At 41.0% G+C, this 20,546-nt stretch overlaps 1 protein-coding gene across 4 annotated transcripts in view; it reads left to right on the top strand.

Moving 5' to 3' along the window:
* zmp:0000001168 (signal-induced proliferation-associated 1-like protein 1) overlaps positions 1-18,156 on the top strand; it is a 39,482-nt gene extending 21,326 nt beyond the window's left edge. For 3 of the 4 annotated variants that reach the window (XM_023280186.3, XM_023280184.3, XM_023280185.3), the window contains exons 5-16: positions 1,138-1,312; positions 1,645-1,748; positions 3,343-3,500; positions 3,881-4,487; positions 4,573-4,847; positions 5,459-5,854; positions 7,496-7,619; positions 7,723-7,855; positions 9,575-9,673; positions 11,141-11,213; positions 13,772-13,850; positions 15,211-18,156. In XM_023280186.3, the coding sequence (XP_023135954.2) occupies positions 1,138-1,312; positions 1,645-1,748; positions 3,343-3,500; positions 3,881-4,487; positions 4,573-4,847; positions 5,459-5,854; positions 7,496-7,619; positions 7,723-7,855; positions 9,575-9,673; positions 11,141-11,213; positions 13,772-13,850; positions 15,211-15,354 (2,367 nt within the window). In that variant the 3' untranslated portion in view covers positions 15,355-18,156. The remainder of the gene's footprint in view (positions 1-1,137; positions 1,313-1,644; positions 1,749-3,342; positions 3,501-3,880; positions 4,488-4,572; positions 4,848-5,458; positions 5,855-7,495; positions 7,620-7,722; positions 7,856-9,574; positions 9,674-11,140; positions 11,214-13,771; positions 13,851-15,210) is intronic. The other variant, XM_023280190.3, reaches the window with a different exon arrangement.
* The last annotated feature ends 2,390 nt before the right edge of the window (positions 18,157-20,546 follow it).

Below are 20,546 nucleotides of genomic sequence, written 5' to 3'. Positions count from 1 at the left end.
GTCCACGCCTACCATCCACAGCAATCTATCAGGCGTGTTTAGGTGTGAAAGCCCAGTTACAGTTCCCCCTGCCACCATGTTGATTCACGCTGTAGGAATGCAGCTAATTTTGTCCACAGCAGTTATAATAAGCTCTCACTTCATTGTTTTTCACTCTAATGTTTTATAGGGAATAACTGCCTTTCTTTGTGTTTCTTCTCTGATATCTCCTGTGTAGTTATTTACTGACTAAAGTACATTATAATTTTGATTTTAGTGTTTTTCTCTAACAAAAATTCCATCATCAGAATGTTCAACATGATGACATAATACTAAGATTTAACAATAAAATGTAAAAAGCAAACAAGCTTTCAAATTAAAAACCAACAAGTGGCCCAAACAAACATATAATTAATCAGACTCTAAAATTATCTTGAATTATTTTCTGTTGATTGCTTGATAGTTTAATTACTGTCACCATGATTACTAACTTTATTTTTATTACAGTGCAGGACTTGTTATTTATATTTAAGCATACTCTGTGTGCTGTTGGAAGCTTCTCGCTCCACCATCAAGGTTTTCCATCCATTAGATATAAACACTTTATCCTGTAGAGATAGAGGCCTATCCCAGCTGACCTGGGGGAAGAGGTGGGTTACACTCTGGCCTGGGGTAACACAAAGAGATACACAACAATTCACTCTCACATTCACACCTATGGCCAGTTCACATAAAATACATGTCACTGGACTGTGGGAGAAAGCAAAAACACCTAGAAAAAACTCACACAGGAAATGTTACACCATGCAAACTTTACACAGAAAGAAACGCCACAGCCGACCAGCCAGTTCAAACCCTTAAACTTGTTGCTTTGCTATGAGGCAACAGTGCTAACTGCTGAATCACTGAGCTGCCCTTCTTTGAGGTTAACCAGTTCAAAAAAGGAACTGGTTAAATAAACTGTCTTGTGTGCCTGCATGAACCTTATCAACATTCAGCGGCTGGAACTTGTGTAGAAATGAGCAAATGTGAAGTGTAAAGGAAGATGTTAAGTTAAACAAACGGTTTCCCTATTAAAGTAGTTACAGATTGAGTGAAAAGTTTATATGAAGTTGCAAATGTGCGTTAAACTCTGTGTTTGTCTGTCTTCAACTGTAGCTGAACTTTCAGAGAAAGGTTGGGGTGATGTATTGCCGGGCCGGCCAGAGCTCAGAGGAGGACATGTACAACAACGAGAGCTCCGGACCGGCGTTCGAGGAGTTCCTGGATCTGCTCGGGGAGCGGGTGCGGCTGAAGGGCTGGGAAAAATACCGAGCTCAGCTGGACAACAAGAGTGAGTTGAAAACATGCACTACACCCCGGATCTATTGGCTGCATCTCACCTTGTCGCAGTACCATTATCTGAAGGGCATCAGTGCACCACTGAAAGCCTAAGATAACTCCTATCTGGCCACATGTAATCTGAGTAATGCCTGCAAAATAGCATAGTCACGGCTGATTATCTCCGAGCTGTTTTCCCTTCAGTGAGCAGCAGAGAACGGCAAATGGGACAGATTTCAGGCTGGCTGTGACAGTTTGAGTTCAGTTTTTTCACTCAGAGACATGGACTGATTTTGCTGAATCTCTACCTGTCTGTCTCTTTATGTGACTTGTGTGTTTATGCAGCGGATTCAACTGGAACACATTCTCTCTACACGCGCTACCAGGACTACGAGATTATGTTTCACGTGTCCACCATGCTGCCCTACACAGCCAACAACACACAGCAGGTAAAACAAACCTAACAGGGATATCACATATAGTTTGCCTGATCTATGTGTTGCCGTTTTTCCAGCTTCATCCCTTGAAGTTCACAGTATTACATTCACCTCAAATGCTCCTTCTCTGTTCTTCAAAAGATTGCATCAGTCTCAGAACAACCTTCACTCCTCATCTCTGTTCAGACTGTCATGCTTTGGTAAAAGCTTTAGAAAAAAGCTTCTGTACTCTGCAGCAAGCATGACATAAAAATCCTGCCCCCCAGTGTTCACTCCCACCATAAAGGTATTCAGTGCCGCCTCACAGGCAGAATTCCTGCTCAGCTGCTGTCACGTCTTAATGTGCCGTCTGTGCTTTAAGCCTGTTTGCTGTCATTTACAAAGAAACTGGACATGACATACTAATATAGATTAAAGGTTTACATAAAACAAAACATGGTAGTGACAAAGCCCTGAAATGCCTCTTTTAAGCCGTCTGCTCTTTAGGCAGCGGCAGTTTGAGTTTCGGTGGTTTTAGTTACATAATCTGCTCTTAAGTCGATCTTGTGCTTTTTTTTCATCTGGATTCATATTTGGCTTCTTTTTTTATTCTGAAGGGCGTGCTATTTTTCAAGTTATAAAAATTTCCTATTGCATAATCAATGAATTCGAAGTTATAAGACGCAAGAGTATTTACCTTTCACAAGTTAGCCATAATTTCAGTTAACAACATAGAATGATCTTGCTTATCATTTTACTGTCTCATTCATTTGAATGCTGAGAAACAGCTACTCTCCTTAGGATATATATTCAAACAAAATACACATAGTCAACTAATATTTAAACTTGCACTACAGTAAGTTATAGAAATGCAGCATAATATTGGCATGTCATCAGTATTAAAGGCTTTCAATCTATCAGCATAATCCCAAAATAAACGCTGACAGGCAGATAACTCCTTTCAGTCTAAAAAAAACTTTTTAAAAAATTGAAAATCTTAGATGTGGCAAGTTTCACCTGTTACTTACTTTTCTTATTTTGCCCAGAGAATGTGTAAATTTGAAAAGCACTGTCTTTTACATCTGCACTTGCCAGTGGACTGTCACAATAAGAGGTGTTATAATATGTTGATTCCACTACAGGAGAGACTTGATGTTCTCTGCAGTTAGGTGGCAAAAATATGAGCATGTATCAGTGTTAGCAGAGACCAAAATGAATTGTAAAATATCAGTATATTAGCAGCCACCAAAAACCCAATGTTAATTACATTAAAACCAGGCACTTAGGCTTAGATTGGTAAAAATGTAGTGATAATAAATTCTAAAGCATGGAAAACTGTTTTAGTTGAGAACAAAGCACTCAGGAATGTGTGCTGGCATCTCTTCATCATCCAAATGTTTGTGCATGACTCATGTTTCAGTATTTTGGTGTTAAAGTAAGTCTGAAGTCGCTGAAACAGAATGAAAACCACAAAAATGCTGCATCACCTGCTCCATGTGATCAAGATTAAGAAAATGCAGTCGGGTTATTCTATCTGAAATCAAGCTTGTTGTGCTCTTTGGTTTTAGTTCATTCTAATGAGTGCTAGTTTAATTAATTTCTCTGTGTTTCTGTTTTGTCCCGGCAGCTGCTGAGGAAGCGACACATAGGTAACGACATTGTGACGATCGTGTTCCAGGAGCCCGGCGCGTTGCCCTTCACTCCAAAGTCCATCCGCTCCCATTTCCAGCATGTCTTCATCATCGTTCAGGTTCATGAGCCCTGCACTGACAACACCTATTACAGGTCTGACTTCATCCTATCTGGTATTCTGCTACTGTTACCGCTGCATTCATTGAGCAATACATCTTTTCACCCTCCAAAATGACGATGAAACCTCCTTAGACAGTGATTTCTAGCTTTTATGTTGTATTCCAAGTAGTTAGATTTAAGCAGAGACTATTTAATCTCATTGTGATTTACAGTAAATCCATCCAAATCAGTGTACACGCAGGTGTTTATTATGGGTGTTATAGGCACATCTTGGTTGTTTTTGGCAGCTTTGGGAGAAAATCTGTGCACTGCTGCAGAGTTTCTCCTGCACAGAAAACAGGACATAGATTGAGTGTTTCTGCTGTAGCCTCTCTCTCACTCTGTCCTCTCTGTTTTTGCTTTCTCCCTCTCAGGGTGGCTGTGACACGCTCTAAAGACATGCCATTATTTGGCCCCCTGTTCCCTAAGGGCGCCCGCTTCCCTCGCTCGCCGGCCTTCAGAGACTTCCTCCTGGCGAAGGCTGTGAATGCTGAAAACGCCGCAGAGAAGTCTGAGAAGTTTCGCTCCATGGCTACGCGCACGCGGCAGGAATACCTGAAGGACCTGGCGGAGAACTACGTGACCACCACGCCCATCGACTCCTCCACCAAGTTCCCCCTGCTCTCTCTGGGCGGCAAGCGCAAAGACAAGCTGAAGGGAGCCAAGGGGGCCGAGCTGCACAGCGCCGGGGCTCTGGTCTGGGCCGTGATGGTCAACAGTAGAGATGAGTGGGAGGCAGGGGAGCACAAACTTCCCTGTCTGCTCGGGGTGTCGGCCGAGTCGGTGGTGCTCATTGAGAGGTGCACTCGCAGGGTGGTGTTTAACTGCTCCTGCAGGGACGTCATCGGCTGGAAGGCAGTGACAGAGACTAAAGAGGGGGGACCCTGCTTGGATATCTTCTACGAGCGAGGGGAGTCGGTGTCCATCACAGTGATGGAGAGCCAGGCAGAGGAGATACGAGAGGTGGTGCAGAGGCTGGAGGTGGGTGATTGCGGCCTGATGTGAAATCTTGCAGTCGGCTTTTAGTGTCATTCTGGCTCCTTCATCCTGATGTGCTCTTCTGCAGCTGGTGACGAGGGGCTGCGAGGCTCTGGAGGTCACCCCCCTGCGTGACGGGGTGGGGCAGCCGGGCTTCCTGATGAACGAGGAGGGCTTCGTGACGGAGCTGCAGCGGTTCTGCTACGCCGAGAGCGGAGGCCTGCAGCTGTGGGCCCGCGTGGTCAGGCTGTGTGGACACTCGCTGGTTCACCTGAGCCCCGAGGAGAGAACCAGGCTGCTCCGCACCGCGCACAAGATCCACATCACTGTCATCCCGCCGGACGAGAACGGGAAGCCTCGCAGGTGGGTGAGGCTGCAGAATGGGGGTGCAGAAGTGGCTCATTAGATGTGAAGCAAAACAGCAGAAAGTGAGGAGATGTGGTGGGTGTTCAGAACACAAGTGCCACTCGGGGGTCACTCTTTTGTTGATGCTGCCATCAGTTTCATACCAGCAGGCCAGCAACCAATCAATCCCCTCTAATGAGCTTCAATCACATTGACACCGGCAGCTTTTCCATTCAGCTGAAATCAGAGAGACGGCAGAAATAGCTGTGGACAGAGCTGTTAACATTAAACCAGACACCTCTGCAGCTCTCAGTTAACTTAAACAATATTTAAAAGCTGACAACAGAAGTATCCTCAGAGAACCCCTCTGCTTTATTTATATTATTGAGATGCTTGTTCAGTGACAACAAAGCACAAATAGTCTCAAAGATGTCATAATTCGTGAGGGGAAAATGGAGGCTCCGTGATTTCAAAGGAGTGTAATAGAAGCTTAGACAAATGCTGCGCTCTGTTTTTTTCCATCTCGTGATTGTTTTTGGGTTCTTCTGGATTAATTTATGACTCATGGTGCAACGGAAAAACAGAGGCGTGATGGTTTTATTCCAACAAATTGTGTTGTTGTTATGCAGGAGTTTCTCTGAGCTGTACCTGAAGGCCATCAAGGACGCAGAGTGCAAACCCGGCGAGGATCAATCCGGAGAGGCCTGGGTGCTGGATGAGAGGGAAGAAGAGGAGGAGGAGGAAGAGGAGGAGGCGAAGGAGGACGAGCAGAAGGCGAGCGGGGTCGATGACTTGGACACGACGGAGGTGCAGGCGGAGGCTGAAGAGGGCGAAGAGCATCCGTGTGATAAAGGGCAAAGCGACAGAGGTCAGGGCTCCCTCCTCATGCCGCCCAGCTTACCTTTGTTGCGGGCCACGTCTCTGCAGGACCAGCCGGCCAATCAGAGCCAGGAGAGCAGCACCTCGCAGCTCACACGCAGCTTCTCTCTGGAGCGACAGCCGTCCTACAGCGACGCGTGTGACGGGTGAGTTAGTGAAACTGACATCAGTGTTCAATGAAGCGAGTCTCATGGAGGCGTCATAGAGAAATAACAGGAAGAAAAAACAACAACAAGAGAGGCTGCTTGTTAGATGTTGTTGGGTGTTTAGATGCACTGTACTGCTGATGCAACACAGTTCAATCTCAGCCAGCGCATCACTTTTTATTCTTTAAAAGAACGAGGTGGACAGGAAGGACAGTGTGTCACTGTTTTGGCACTGCTGTGTGTAAACTTCGTGTCTCACATTGGAGACTCACGTTGATGATCCTCTTTTAATTTTATTGCTGTTCCCATTGATGGGAAAGTAATTAAGTACATTTACTCAAATACTTTAGTGCAAATTAGACTTTTTACAGTTCATACTTCACCGGGAATATTGTACTTTTTGATCAATTTTTTTGTCACTTTGAGCTCAAGGTGATATGGGGTGGATATTTCTCACTGTTTTCTTACTTTTTACAATTAAATAATGAATGAATTTATCAATATTTGATCCATAACAAAAATGACCATTAGTTTCAGCCTTATATAAGCCTCAGCCAACAAGAACTGTATATTTCTGGTAAAGAGCACGACACATAAAGGGGCCATTTCTCAGCAGTCTATGTTTACGCTTTAGAATTTAAGTACATTTTGCCGTAATACATTAATACAATTTAGAAGGGGAAGTTTTAGTTAAAAGTACTTATAATAGTGCTTTGGGGATGAAACTGAAAGCTCCATCTACAACTTCTCTTTTCTTTAAATGGTTTGGTTGGTTGAACAAAAAAAAATCATCAACCGTTCAGTAGTAAAAAAGTTCAAGGGAAAATGGATTTTGCTTTTTTGCTGTTTTAGAACCATTATGACTGACAGCTTGTTTTAAATAAAATGATTACCTGCATAGCGGTCTGTGCTGTAGGGCTGCCAGCAGCAATTATTTTCATTGTTGATTAATCGGTTGATTATTTTCTTGATTAGTCGATTAATCAGTGTCTTGTTTTGTTCACAATTAAAGATATTCAGCTTGCTGTCACAGAGGAGAAAAGAAATCAGAAAACATTCAAGTTTAAGAAGCTGAAATCAGATAATTTATTGTTTTTTTTAGTTCAGTATCAAAATAGTTGACAGTTACTTTGATAGTTCACAACAAATCAATAAATTGCTGCAGCTCTATTGTCCCATGCATTATTTCATCATCCACTTGAGCATCAAGCCTCTCGTCTGACAGCCGTCAGTCACAGCAGCGTCTCTATCTTCCTACTCAATCACTTTCAGCACGCTGGTCAGTTTGAGGAAGACGCTGAGCAAAAAGGAAATATTCATGAAGATTATATTAAATTCTGCTGCTAACCAAATTGAATTTCACTTCTTTTTATCGTCACACAAAGCAGAACTGAATGATTTGACTTGGGCTACATCACGTGATATTTTCGACAGATAATTTTATGAGTGCAGAACAGCAAATGTCAGTCAGGCCCCAAATCTAAGCCATCCTGGAGATTACTTATCTGAGCGCTCCAATTTCTGATCTGACCTCTGGATTGGATAAAAAAAAAAAATGCCATCAAGCAAGAGCAGATTTGCTTTGTGCTCTTTTTTCCCCCCCTCCACCACCACATCTCACTCTGTCTCCTCAATGGACAGGCATGTGTACGACAACGTGGGGGTGAAGGAACGCCACATCTATGAGAACGTCGGGGAGCTGAGGGACGCCACACCTGATCTCATCCTGGCTGTCAAACCCAAGGTTCCCTTAGAGGACGAACAGGTGACAGAGACACGGCGACATCTGAGTGGCTTTTCCACCAACGCTCTGTCCACTGTCTGACAGCGTTGTTTCCACTTTATCTCCAACTCTGTCTTCTCTGCAGTTCATGGCGGCTGAGTTTGGTGATGACAAAGCTTCGGCGAGTGACTCCTCGCTCTCGTCCTCGCGGCTGTCATGCGTGGATCGAGCTGAAAGAAATTCACGAGCTCTTAGTCTTCACAACTCCATCACCAAGAGTAAGTACTTCCTCATTCTGGCTGTTTTTTATAATTATATCATGAAATTCATACAGTATATGCATTAAAATATCAGGCATATGGGTTCTGTAAAGCGTCTCGAGACAATTTGACTGTAATTGGCGCTATATAAATAAAATTGAATTGAATTAAAATGTAGTCATTTTAAATATTTAAATAGTTTTCTTCGACAAAAATGCTGGTTGAAGTGTGGAAATTATAAAAACTAGGTAAACAAACAATAATGAGGAGTCATAGAGATATTGTGACCCCGATTATGGCCTCAAAACAAAGCTCCTTTCACAGACAGGACAGCTGACACAACTGCTCAAATGATGCCAGAATGGAACAATTACACACGTTTGCAAATCATTTCTGGCTGATTTGAGCCTCAAATTCCTTTTTCCAGATTTTTTTCCTGCCTTAAACCCCTCTTTTCATTATCCTCCCTCTAGTCCCCACTGCATCCCCTTTGTTCCTCCTCTTTCATCCACGCTGCCCCCTGTTCTGCTAATCTAATATCACCCCTGCTCTGCTGCCACCCCCTGCCAGCGCCGGGATAAAAAGGGGACAGATGGGTAGTGGGAGGGGTGGAGTTTTAGGCAGCCCCAAATCAAGGAACCCCTCTTACACCATCTGCTCGGCCTCCACTGAGACTATGAGACTCATCATTTAGCCGCCATAAGAGCACACTAGCTCATCCTCTCATCAGATTCTTCTGATTTTTGTGGGGGCGGCTTCTGAGCCCTCTGATTGTTTTGCATTACATTCTTTCACAGGAGGTCGTTAGGTCTTTCAAAGCAGCTTTTTAAGCCAAATAATGAAATTTAAAGCCATAAAAAAGCAAAAACATCTTAAATGTCATGTTTAAATGTCATTTTGAAAATGTTTTTACACAACTTGGCCATAATAATTTACCCAAACTTGATGATATCAAGCTCATTTTCTTACATCTTCACTTTCATCTACTCTGTTTTGATGGTGCTGCCTTAAATTTCAACTAAACTGGTGTCAGAGATATCTCAGAAGGGCAGAAGTATACAGTACAGTGCAAAGCTGCAGGCATGCTGTGTACTCTGACCCAGAATCCGACCAGCTTTAGCACATCAGCAGCCCCCAGTGGGGACTCTTTGTTACTGCAGAACCTGAGGGAATCTGGCTTCAAACTAAATCTGCAGTGTTCTCCTGTATTGTTGCAGATACAGTGAGACTATGTTTCCATTTGATAGTGGGATACTTTGGGAAACATCGCTGCCTACTATATCAAAAACTGGCCTTGCTGCCCTTTCAGTGAAGGAGATCAGCATTTATTTTTATTTATTTATGAAGCTATTTCACAATCTCTCAGCCTCCACTGTCTTGCAGTGATCGTTTCCATCAAACCTGCTCACAGACAAGGATCAAAAATTTATACAGAGTTAGCAAGATCTGCCACATACTTGGAATATTGGCAAAACTTTAGTTTGACCACATTAGCAACACTGAAACTAGGTAAAATTGATGTTTGTAACTGTTATTGTTTTATTCAATCCTTCTTATTGTTCTTATTTGTGGTATTTAATTCTATCATTAATTCCAACAGTTATTTCCATTGTTAAATATTGTATATATATCTGATATTGCTATTACATTTTAGGTGCGTCTATATTAATTACTTGTGCCTCTGCATCGTTTTCAGTAAAACAAATGAATAATGAAGGTCGGCTTCTTTTTTCACAGTTCTCTCGGAGACCACAGATTCCACTGAGGAGGAGTGGCAGTCCATCGCTGACCTGGCCACTGCCTGCCGCAGCATCCTGGAGGCTTTGTCACGAGAGGGTGAGGAGCTGTTTACGTATGCACACCTCACTGGCTGCGTATTCACACGTGAATAATGCAACAGGCTGCTCTAGTGTTTAGTGCAGTCGTAAACACAGACAGAAACCTGGAGTTGCTCATCTCAGATTCATGTTGAAAAGACTCAATTTATTTTTATAGGTTAATAAGTAGTGTTTACCCTCTGGTGAACTAACTGCATGACCAAAAGTATGCTGACACCTCTAGTAGTGGAGGTTGTTTATTGCAACAAATTAATAGCAATGGATTTAAAGTGTTCAGGTGTCTGTATGCTTCTGAGCATGTAGTGTATATTAAGAATTATTTTTTGTGTGCAAAGGATCTGCACTTTACAGGAAGAAAAGTTGCTTTAGGAAGTAATTAAACAGGCTTATTAGAGATGAAGTATGCATAACCTACAAAAAAAAAAAGAAAAGAACAAACATCATCAGCAAGTGATGGTGTTAAAGGACAGCAGTCGAGAGAGACAGTTTCCAGTCTGTACAGAAACTCAGTAATTTGCTAAAATGTCCTCGGACAGAGTTTATATTCAGGGTTAGGGTTAGTCTAATTATGACAGTGTAGCTTGTTCTCTGATTTCATGCTTCAGCCTCAGTTTTACATAAATTCTAATACAAATCAACATTAGGTCAGTTTGTATACAAATCAGCTGAGCAGGACTGTCTCTCTCAAGCTGCATAAATAAACTAAAAACATTAATAATTAGTCTGAATGTACAGAGGATAGAAATACAAGACAAAGTGCTTAATATTGATATGTCAGATATTCAAACTGTCAGGGCTAAGACAGCAGTACAGATGTTATTTTAAGAATCCACACATCCCTTACCAGACGTTTTGGTGCCTCTAAATACTTAAAGAAGTAAATCAGTGCAACATTAACACTGCATGCAGTTGATGGTCTGACATCTGAGTGTATTCAACCTCTCTGACTGATAATCATCACCATCAACCACATAACATGTATTCTGTTAACAGAATAAACCTTCAATGCCAGACGAGTAAAAAAATTAATTCTTCCCAATTCAACCACAACGAAAAGTTTCTATCAAACACCGTATTGTTGAGTCAAAATCTAAATCCATCAGCTGTTAGTTTAGGTGGCAAGCAGGCATTTCCCATCATGCCCTGAGGCCATGCAGTCAGTAAAGAGCAACTAGGGTTCCTGGCTCAGAAAACTGCAGCTGCCTTGATGTCCCAATATTATCATTTCCTACATCATCATGACATCAGAGCAAGTCAGAATCAGATCAGACAGATCCCTAACTGCTTGTACTGTGCAGCGATCGCCGGTGAATGATTCTGATCTGACTCATCTCCAGCGAGCCTAATGACTCCATGATCTCTTCTGAGAAGTTGTCTCCCATCTTCATCTCCTTCATATTTAATTTAGATTGTTGTATGGAACTGTTTGAAATGATCATAATGTAGATGATGTTGCTCATCACAGATCGCAAAGCCGGAGACCCCTCCCAAGGAGGAGCAGACCAGACGGACGGCAAGCTGAAAGACCCAAAGGAGAGGTGGGTTGCTATAAAGTGTATACACAGTGAAACAGCTCAATATCCATGTAGGTAGTCTGAATCATTGCACACATAGCTTTTCTCAACTCAATCAGGCCTGCTCCTTTATTCTCTCTCAATTATTTAGACTTTATCGGCTACATCCAACTGTTTGAGTCAGTGAGATGGCTTCTCTTCCCCATGAAGAGTGGCCTCTTGCTGACTCAGTGATGCACATATAAGCGATGTATGCTCAGCATGTCGAACTCACTGCTATGGCTATTTTCTGTCAAACTGCAGCACCAATCCATTTTATTTTCCATTTAAACTCGTCCTGTGCTTGCCCTGTTTTCCTACTCTTTGCTGCAACTGAATGTAGAAGTTTAGAACTGTTGTCCAAAAGCAAAACATAAAATGAGTCAGTAGAAAATAAACAAACCCCAGTGTAAAGCTTTTCTCTCCATCCAAGTCTGTAGTGTTAGAAGGTACAGTGTATGTCTACCACGTGTTGTAAAGGTCAGCACTGATTACTGTTCCTCTGTTAAAAATGACACCAGTTATCGTCTCTAAATTGCCTCACTGTAAATTCTAATGAGTAGGTTTACCTAAACAAAATTAGGGAACTGATTAGCTTCGGAAAAATAAGTATATAAAAAAAATGTAACTGTCAAGTTGTGTGAAATGATCATCGATTTAGAATACACGTATTATTTCAGTAAGCAGTACTTTTTTCAGTGTAGTGAAATCCAGTCAAGCTGTTACAACTTCAAAACTGAGCAATGTGAGCTTTTCATACCAAAGTAACTGAGCTAAGCTAAGCTTTAAATTAAAAACAATTAACATACTTAGTTTTGGCAACTTGAAATTAAACCAACTCACAAGCTGTGATTATGAAACACCAGATTTGTCCTTTTAGAAAGTACACAGTATTGACATTTTGTGTCAAGGCTTCCATGCCCCACACACTGCAGAGCTACAGGACTGCTGCAGTAATTAACATTTGAACAACAGCCCTGTACATGAACACTGGCCCGAAGTCATTAATCACTACAGGAGTCTCGGTCATGGTGGTCTGGGCCGCACAAACACTGAAAACCACATCACACATCGACAACTATCAAAGTCTGAACACGACATGACTGAATAAATGATCACAACAATAATAAATATTAACAGTCCTATGAGTGTTTGTGCTCAAAATGAGAAACTGAGTGGAGGGGGAAAAAGCACAGAAAACTCAAAATGAAATGACTAGTATAAATTAAATGAAGTTAAATGCACTATATTTAATTTAAGTAAGGCCATTGTTTGCATTCACAATGCACCGGAATAGTTTATTATGACTTGTTCACAAACATCTATGAATGTGAACTTGCATATTTTGATAATTATTACATCAAAACACGACAAATGTATGTATTTTTCATGGCAGATTATATTCGGCAACTGTGTTGAATAGCAAATTGTAAACTGATGATTTCTGTCTAGAAAACCTCCTGATGTTTGGGAGTTTTAACCCTATAGAGCCCAACTTAGCACCGACTCTACGACTGCATGTTAATTTTTGATTGGCGGTAGATTTGAAACCAGATAAGATACATCGATCATTCTTTTTGCATGTAAAATCTGGGGAGTTACACTAACATTTCACACATTCACCATGTCTCAGAGTGCTTTTTCGTTGCAGTGATGGGTTTGTAAAAATACACAATAAAGCGCACATAACAAAAATCTTTTTAAATAAGACCACAGGATATTGTGCAACTTTTTTTTTTTTTTTTTTTTTTAAGAATTTGAGGGATACAGCTGTGCTATTTCTGTATTTTGAAATATATGTGAAAAAAACAAAAACAATTTTTTTTAAGGTTTATTGCACTTTTAAGCAGTTTATTATAGTCGTTAAGACATAAATCAATACATATTATTACAACTTGGAATATAAGGGTTATATTGATGTGAAGCAAATAAAAATATGCCAGAAACTTGCACTACAGTATGCAAAAATGTAAGAATATGTCCTGGCGGACTTGCACAATGGTAGGTCTTAAAGGGTTAAGGTCAAACCTGCAGCCCCACCATGAGGTTTAAGAATATATAACTAGAACCATATCATTTACCAACGTACCGCCCTTTACATGCTTCACCAGGAGACCGCTTTTCCTTCGCTCTGTAGGGTGTAGTCATTCTGTATAACAGCAGTTAGACGAAATGCATCATGGGATGACTACATTCACTCAGAAGGGTTCTGCTCGTCAGACTTGGCAATTACTGTAAATTGATCTGGGAGTGTTACGGGTTTCTTTAAAGGCAGCAAGGACAAAGTCTGGATCTTTGAGGCTGCCAGAATGACAGACGGCAGCTCGACCAATCAGGCAAATTGAAAAGTTCACTCAACCTGTGTGAGATGAAGGGAGGAGTTACTGCAGGAGAGCTTCTACTTTCTATGAAGTGCTTTTGTTGATTTCATTGCTCCGAAGCTGAAGTGTGCTGATACTCTTGTTTCCATGTGTGCATTTTCTGATCCCAAACAACATCTGTACTTGCTTTTGACAAAGTGTCACTGCCTCTCTTCGTTGCAGTGACTCTCCAGGCCACCTAGAAGAGAAGGTATCGCAGCTGGAGGCCATGCTGAAGAAGCTGCAGGATGACCTGCAAAAGGTGCTTTGACTTCCATGAATGTTTTTCTCTGTGGTAATATTTTCAGTGAGCTCCACCAGAGAGTCAGCAGGTAGGAGAAAGTATTTAAACTGCTGAGCCAGATGATTTCTATTTGTAGCCTCTTGTTTACTTGTGCATATCCTGTCATCCATGCAAACCATTTCCAGTCACAGTTGACACACTCTAAAGATGCATTAAATACGAAAAACACTCAAGAAGGCATTTATTTATTTATAATTTTGTGTACAGAAACATTTCCAGATTTCTTTGCAATATTCCAGTATCATACTTTTTTTTTTTTAACATGTATTTATGACTCTAATGCTGTTATCTACACTTTGTTTCTGCACATTTGTGTCGCTCTGTTTTTTTTTCATGTTGCTGCCACAAAATACTGTATGTGATGAACTCAAAGGCTGCTTGACAGAAAACAGTTCTCAACACAGAGTCCGCTTGTGTTTCCGGAGCTTTCAGCCGCACCTCATGGCCTTACTCAGCGGATGGAGTCGCTCACACAAGAGGAGCCTGTGTTGAGGATTTTTTTTTGTTGATACTGTATATATGTCTCTGTGTGTACAAAGCATGATATATTCTCCCAATTATATGGCAAGTTTTCTATTTTTAAGTCCTTGATTAGGACTGCAACTATAACTATTTTCATAATTGATTAATCTAATGAATATTGATATAATCAGTCAATCTTCTCTGAAATCCCAAAAACATTTAGTGCTGAAACAATTAGTTGATTGACAGATAATTCATCAACAAAAAATTCGATTTTTAAAATGTGAGAATTTGCTGCTTTTCTCTGTTTTGTAACAAAACAAGTAATTTGAAGACATCTCCTTGGAATCTGGGAACTTGTGATTGTGTTCACATCATTTCCGAACATTTTATTAATGAAGCAGTTGATTGAAAAATAATCATCAGGCTATTCAATCATGAAAATAATGGTTAGTTGCAGCCCTAGACCCATTGTAAGTAATTAGGTGCTTGGTTATCTGACCAGCAGTCCTTAAAGCACTGATTTTAATGAATAAATGATATGCAACAGTGAAAAGTCAGCAAATGTTTGGTTGTTTTTACCTGATAAATCACTAAAGCAAAAGCAATCAGTTATGTCAAACAAATGATCAGTTCATTGACTAATTGTTTCTGCTGCTGTTTTTTGGATCAACTTTACTCTTCCTCACTGCCGTGTGATGTGCTTCTCTACACCGTCTGCGTCGTTTTATGTCACGTGTTCATGTGTGCCCACGAGTTTCCTTAAAGCCACCGCCGTACCTGTCGCTCTCCTCCCGTTCCTGCCACAGCGATCTGAGCGACAGCTTTTGTTTTGTTGTGTGCCGATGTCTTTCAGGAGAAAGAGGACAAGGCGGTGCTGCAGGCCGAGGTGCAGAGCCTCAGGCAGAACAACCAGCGGCTGCAGGAGGAGTCGCAGAGCACGGTGGCCCGCCTCATCAAAGTCACCGAGCTGCTGTGCAACGTCAACAAGCCCTGTTAGCTTCACGGCCGCACGCACAAACGCAGAAATCCGCAGAATGATGCAAACCGTACGACGCGCTCTGTACGCTCAACACACTTGTTTTTCTTCATACATATTTGCAAAACACACCACACAGCTATCCTCTTCACACTCTGTCCTGAATCCTGGACCTGCCTGCCGGTGAGGGAGTATGCAAATCAATTCACAAAAGAGAAAAAAAAAAGAAGACATTTTCAGCATCCCATGACGATCTCCGCAGACTGACCAGCTCAGGCTGCTGCGTTGCTATGCCAGAGTGCTTCTCTTTGGTTGTGTGTATGATCCAGTATGCGTGTGGATGTGCGTGGCGCATGTGTGCGTGTATGTGTGTGTGTGTACCTTGCTTCAAATACTTGACAAGCTGGGCTGAATAGCACTTGCATAAAAAAAGTGGCAATTAAGACTGAGAGACACTGTATAGCATGTTTGGTGGTGTCTTATCCGAAATGACCAAAAGTGTATATATACAGTATATCACCAATAATATATGTGAACAGTAGTATTGCTATCCTCCCTGCCAGATGTGTAGTTGCAATGTCTGAGTGTGGTTCTGCCTGGCGCTTGTAGTGTGGAAGGCCTCGATTTAAAAACACAAGAAAAAAGAAAAAAAAGAAGGGAACATGAAAATGAAGAGCCCGTAGGCAGCCTTCTACTTCAAAAGATGTAATGACGCTGACTGACTGGCCTCGGAGGAAGGTCTGTTACGTAAGGACATCATTCTTTGCCCTTTTCACTCCTCAGTAGTACTGTAATTTAAGAAATTCTGTTTTTAGGGAGAGACAATATAAAAAAACTAATTAAATGGACAAAAACTGGAAAAAAAAAAGTGACTGAGCATGCCTGGACGTATGTTTGAAAACCAGTATTAAAGGGATACTGAAAAAGGGTTATACCTCTCCTGAAGACACAGACTTATGGCAGGAAAGAACTGCTTCAGCTTCCTTTCATGATTGCCTGTAGCTGTTATCTTCTAACCTCACTATTGTAGCAGCCATACTGTAGAAGATCTCCTCCTGCTGGCCTGATCCACAGAATGCCAAAAGGCAGCTTTTCTTTCAGCTGGCAAAATAGCTTTAGGTGTCTGAATAAAACACCTTGAACTAATAGTGAAATACAGAATATTGTATTTGAATATGTTTTGTGTTTGGCAGATGTCTACAGTGACTATTTTGGGTAATTGTTTACTATGGCTTATGAGTGGTAGCGGTAAGGACAATAGGTGAAATCTTACCATTCCCACCCCGGTGTGTGTTTGTGTGTGTTTCTGTGTTGTTCTTGCACTTTTTTTTCCTTTTATTTTTGTAAAATCAACACTGGACAGGGCACATACTGTACTTTATTCAGCCTGCCCAGGTTATGTATTGCTCAACATAAGAAGGTGGATAAGATCTCGTCCCCCTGACACCACCTTTACCTCACCTTTCTGTGTCCAGTGCCGGCGGCGCCAGTAACAAAGTGTGTTCAGAGGAGTTGGACTGCTTCTCCATAGTGCCAACAAATAAAAATAGAAAAAAAAAGAAGCCCAGGCAGCTCTCCTGAATCCCGCCGAAATCAAAACAGAACTGACCACAAACTAAAACTCCAACTGCAAACTCTGAACTCGACACAAGAAGGGATGCCAAATGTTTGCCAGTCACTTAGACTCTGTTGTTTTCTTGTACAAAACTTCCTCTTGTAATTTTATTTTAGAGTCACTGTGAATACCTGGTACCAGCATATTAAGATACGGTATATTCAGATTAAATTATGAATCTAAATTTTATCAGTATGTGAAGATACTGTATGTACAGCTGAACTGTTCCATGTTAGTTCACTGGGTCGTGTACGCCCTCCTTTTGCAGGATGATTATGCAGAACTATTGTCAATCATGGCCATGCAGGCTCCTGTTTCATCTCCTCCACATGCGGAAGCCTCATGACTCAACAGAGAGATGCTGGTGTGAGAAGACCTGTTTTACTGTGTCTTGTACAGTATAGTTATTTAGATTGTAGGAGGTTGGTCAAGCATGACAATGTGCCAAGCAACTTCCGAGCTCCCCCTCTGTATGTGTGTATGTATAAAAATGTAACTTATTAATCATGCAAATGTGGATTTTCTTGTAGTTGTTTAAACTGAAGGAGGGAAGTTGTGAGGATGAAAATGTGAAATAGGAGCAGACAGGAAAAAAAACGTGGGCTTGGTTATGAATTTTACTTTGTTTTGTAGAAATCCAACAACTGATATAACATGACAAAAATGCTATCTGAAACTCTTAATGTAACTATTATTGTCATTCTAGTATTGAGCTATTTCAGCTGTAGCTCTTACATATTTAATAAGGTCTTAAAACACCATTAGGTACGCCTTAATGAGTGAATCTCTTCTTTCAGAGTGGATGGTCAAACTGGTCATACTGGTGTAATGTGAAGGCTTATTTCTCTGACTTTGTGCCTACCTGAAAATGTAATGTATGTTAATCCAGCTTAGTGATTTCATTTCTTTGTCTTCAGTTGCACTTACTGAGTTTTTTTTTTTTTTTTTTTTTTTTTTTAAATGATTTCTTTGTGGCAGATGAAGGATTTTATAAGAGACCATTACAACATCTGGTCTTTCATCCGCTGTGTGAGGAAAAGTCATTGGCTGCCACGTGATCTGAAGATCAGATAATAATAATAGATGTGTGTTGTTAATCTCAAGCATCACTGAAGGTTCACAGCTCAACGAGTACCACAGATTGTTCAATGAACCGACAAATATATGATTTTTAAAAGTGAATTAAAAGGAAAAGGTGCTTAAAATGACTGATGATGCGTTGAAATTGAGTTTAAATTGTTGAATGGCGTATACCTCCCTTGTAAGGGAGGATTATTTTGGTATTTAAATATTTTAAAATAACTTGTCTCACATAAATAATAATAAAGATGAGTTTAAAAGTGGAGGGGGAAAATCAGCAGCAACTTGGGTATCATGTGCAGCATTACTTGACTGGATTTGGAAGTGCAACAGTCCAAACCTTCTCTCATGGAAAGTCCATACAGATGTTTGACAAATACCCCCAAAGCAGATTATGTTGAGCTATCTGTTTAGCTGACTTCATAATGTGATGGAAGGAATGTGGAAGATGTTTGTCGTTCTGTTTTAGAAAAGCTGGAAAATCTGAGCGATTTGGGGAATATTTAAAATTGTATATGATTTACTCACACACAGACTACATGCATCACTTTAAAAAGACTGGGGATAAAAGATTTACTATATATCCAGCAGAGGCTGATTAAAAGAAAAGTTGGAATTGTTACTAGTATTGATCTTATGCCAGCTTTTAATTTGCATGATTGAAAACAGGGGAAGAAAGATATGTTTCTGTTAGTCCTATTTTAAATTAATAGTGTTCATGTGACATTGATAACAATACCCTGATTTTACAGCCTTAATCAGGAAGGTCCGTAAAGGTCTCGGTGTGATTTTGGCGACTAAAGAGAGCTAGGTATTCATCTGAAGCCGTGGATGAATTTCTCCAGGAGCAGAACATGTCGTGATGATCCTAGAAGAAGGTAAAGCAGAGCTGAAAGCAGCGCAGGAACAAACAGTTTGAAGGTCTGACAGCAACAGGATGATTGGTGTCAGACTGAGCTCCCAGCCAAATCAGATTTGCTGAAAAGAATAGAACATAAAAGTCAAGTCACTTGACAAAGTAGGAATAAAGCAGAAGAAATATGAATAAACATAAACTCACAGTGTCATCTGTGGTAAGCCGCAGGCTCCTGGAACCTTAAAGCAGGAGGATTCTCCTGTATTTGAATTAGTCAAGGGACAATGAAGACTATTTTTGAGATATTTTTAGAATTATTCCTTTTTTTATTTAATCCAAAGTACATCTCAGAAAGAAGAATCCAGTATCACATAGTAAACAGTATGGAAAAACAGAAAATGAATTTGGGATATTGGTAAATCTTGGAGGCTGCACAGTGGCTCAGTGGTTAGCATTTTTGCCTTGCAGCTAGAAGATCCTTGGTTCACATCTCGGTCTTCCCAGGATCTTTCTGCATGGAGTTTGCATGTTCTCCTGTGCATGTGTGGGTTTTCTCTGGCTACTCCAGCTTCCTCCCACAGTCCAAAAACAGGCTGAGGTTAATAGGTAACTCTAAATTGTCCGTAGGTGTGATTGTTTGTCTCTGTATGTAGCCCTGTGATAGACTGGCGACCTTCGCCCTAAGTCAGCTGGGATAGGCTCCAGCCCCCCCGCAAACATCTAATGAGGATTAAGCGGTGTATGGATTTATCCATCCACCGATGGATGGGTAAATCTTGGTCTTGTGCAGAATACTGCTTGCATTTTCAGTGGGTCTCTGCATCCACACTGCTGCTGGGTTTCCATCATGCCAGCTGCTTATCTGCAGTATTATTCCAGGTGTAAATCCATCCTACGGCTGAAATGAAACCCGGCGACTCACCTCCTCACAATCAAGTTCTATTTCTGATTTCTGGGTTCTACGCATAATCCGGCAAAACATTTGAATCAGCTTTTAATTTTTTCTGTTTCTCATTGATCAATAGCCAGTAACATCCCCTTGAACTAACTGTGCTTTTGAAGCATTGTGAGAATTGAGAGCTGATTTGAATGAGAAATCCCTTTGGCTGATGGGAATGTGGTTGTCTGAATCTTAGATTTTTATCTTGACCTGTGGTTAAAGCTGTAGCGCTGTCAGCAACAACTATTGATGTTGAGGTTTATAAGGTTCTCAGTATTCTACTGATGTTGCAGGAGTTTGGCAATATTTCAAACATGTTCTGTGACTATTACACAGACAGTTTAGCTCAGTGTTTGTCATGTAGATTAGCTGAGCAAGCATGGTGTGGAGCCACACTGCATCTCTGACCCTTCAAAACTCCACAACAACATGAGCTGGCGAGTCATGACAGCTTTCTTTTTTTGTCAGGATTTTCTCTGTTGTTTATCATCTCACAGGGAACTGAAAAATGCTCACAAAGGAAAATACAGAACCCGTTGAGTTTAATCCAGTTCATGTTTGATATTATTAGACCATGACGTCACAACCATGATGCCTATCACAGTTTCTACACCATAGGACATGCTCTCTGTCTATTCTTAATCTTAACTTTAGCCATCTTTACAGAAGACATAACAGCAACCAAGTAAACAAGACTATCAGGGGGAACATGTTTATCATGT

Source organism: Amphiprion ocellaris, chromosome 14 (assembly GCF_022539595.1).
Source record: "Amphiprion ocellaris isolate individual 3 ecotype Okinawa chromosome 14, ASM2253959v1, whole genome shotgun sequence".
In the NCBI taxonomy this organism is placed as follows: domain Eukaryota; kingdom Metazoa; phylum Chordata; class Actinopteri; family Pomacentridae; genus Amphiprion; species Amphiprion ocellaris.
This window is presented reverse-complemented; position numbering and strand designations above follow the sequence as displayed.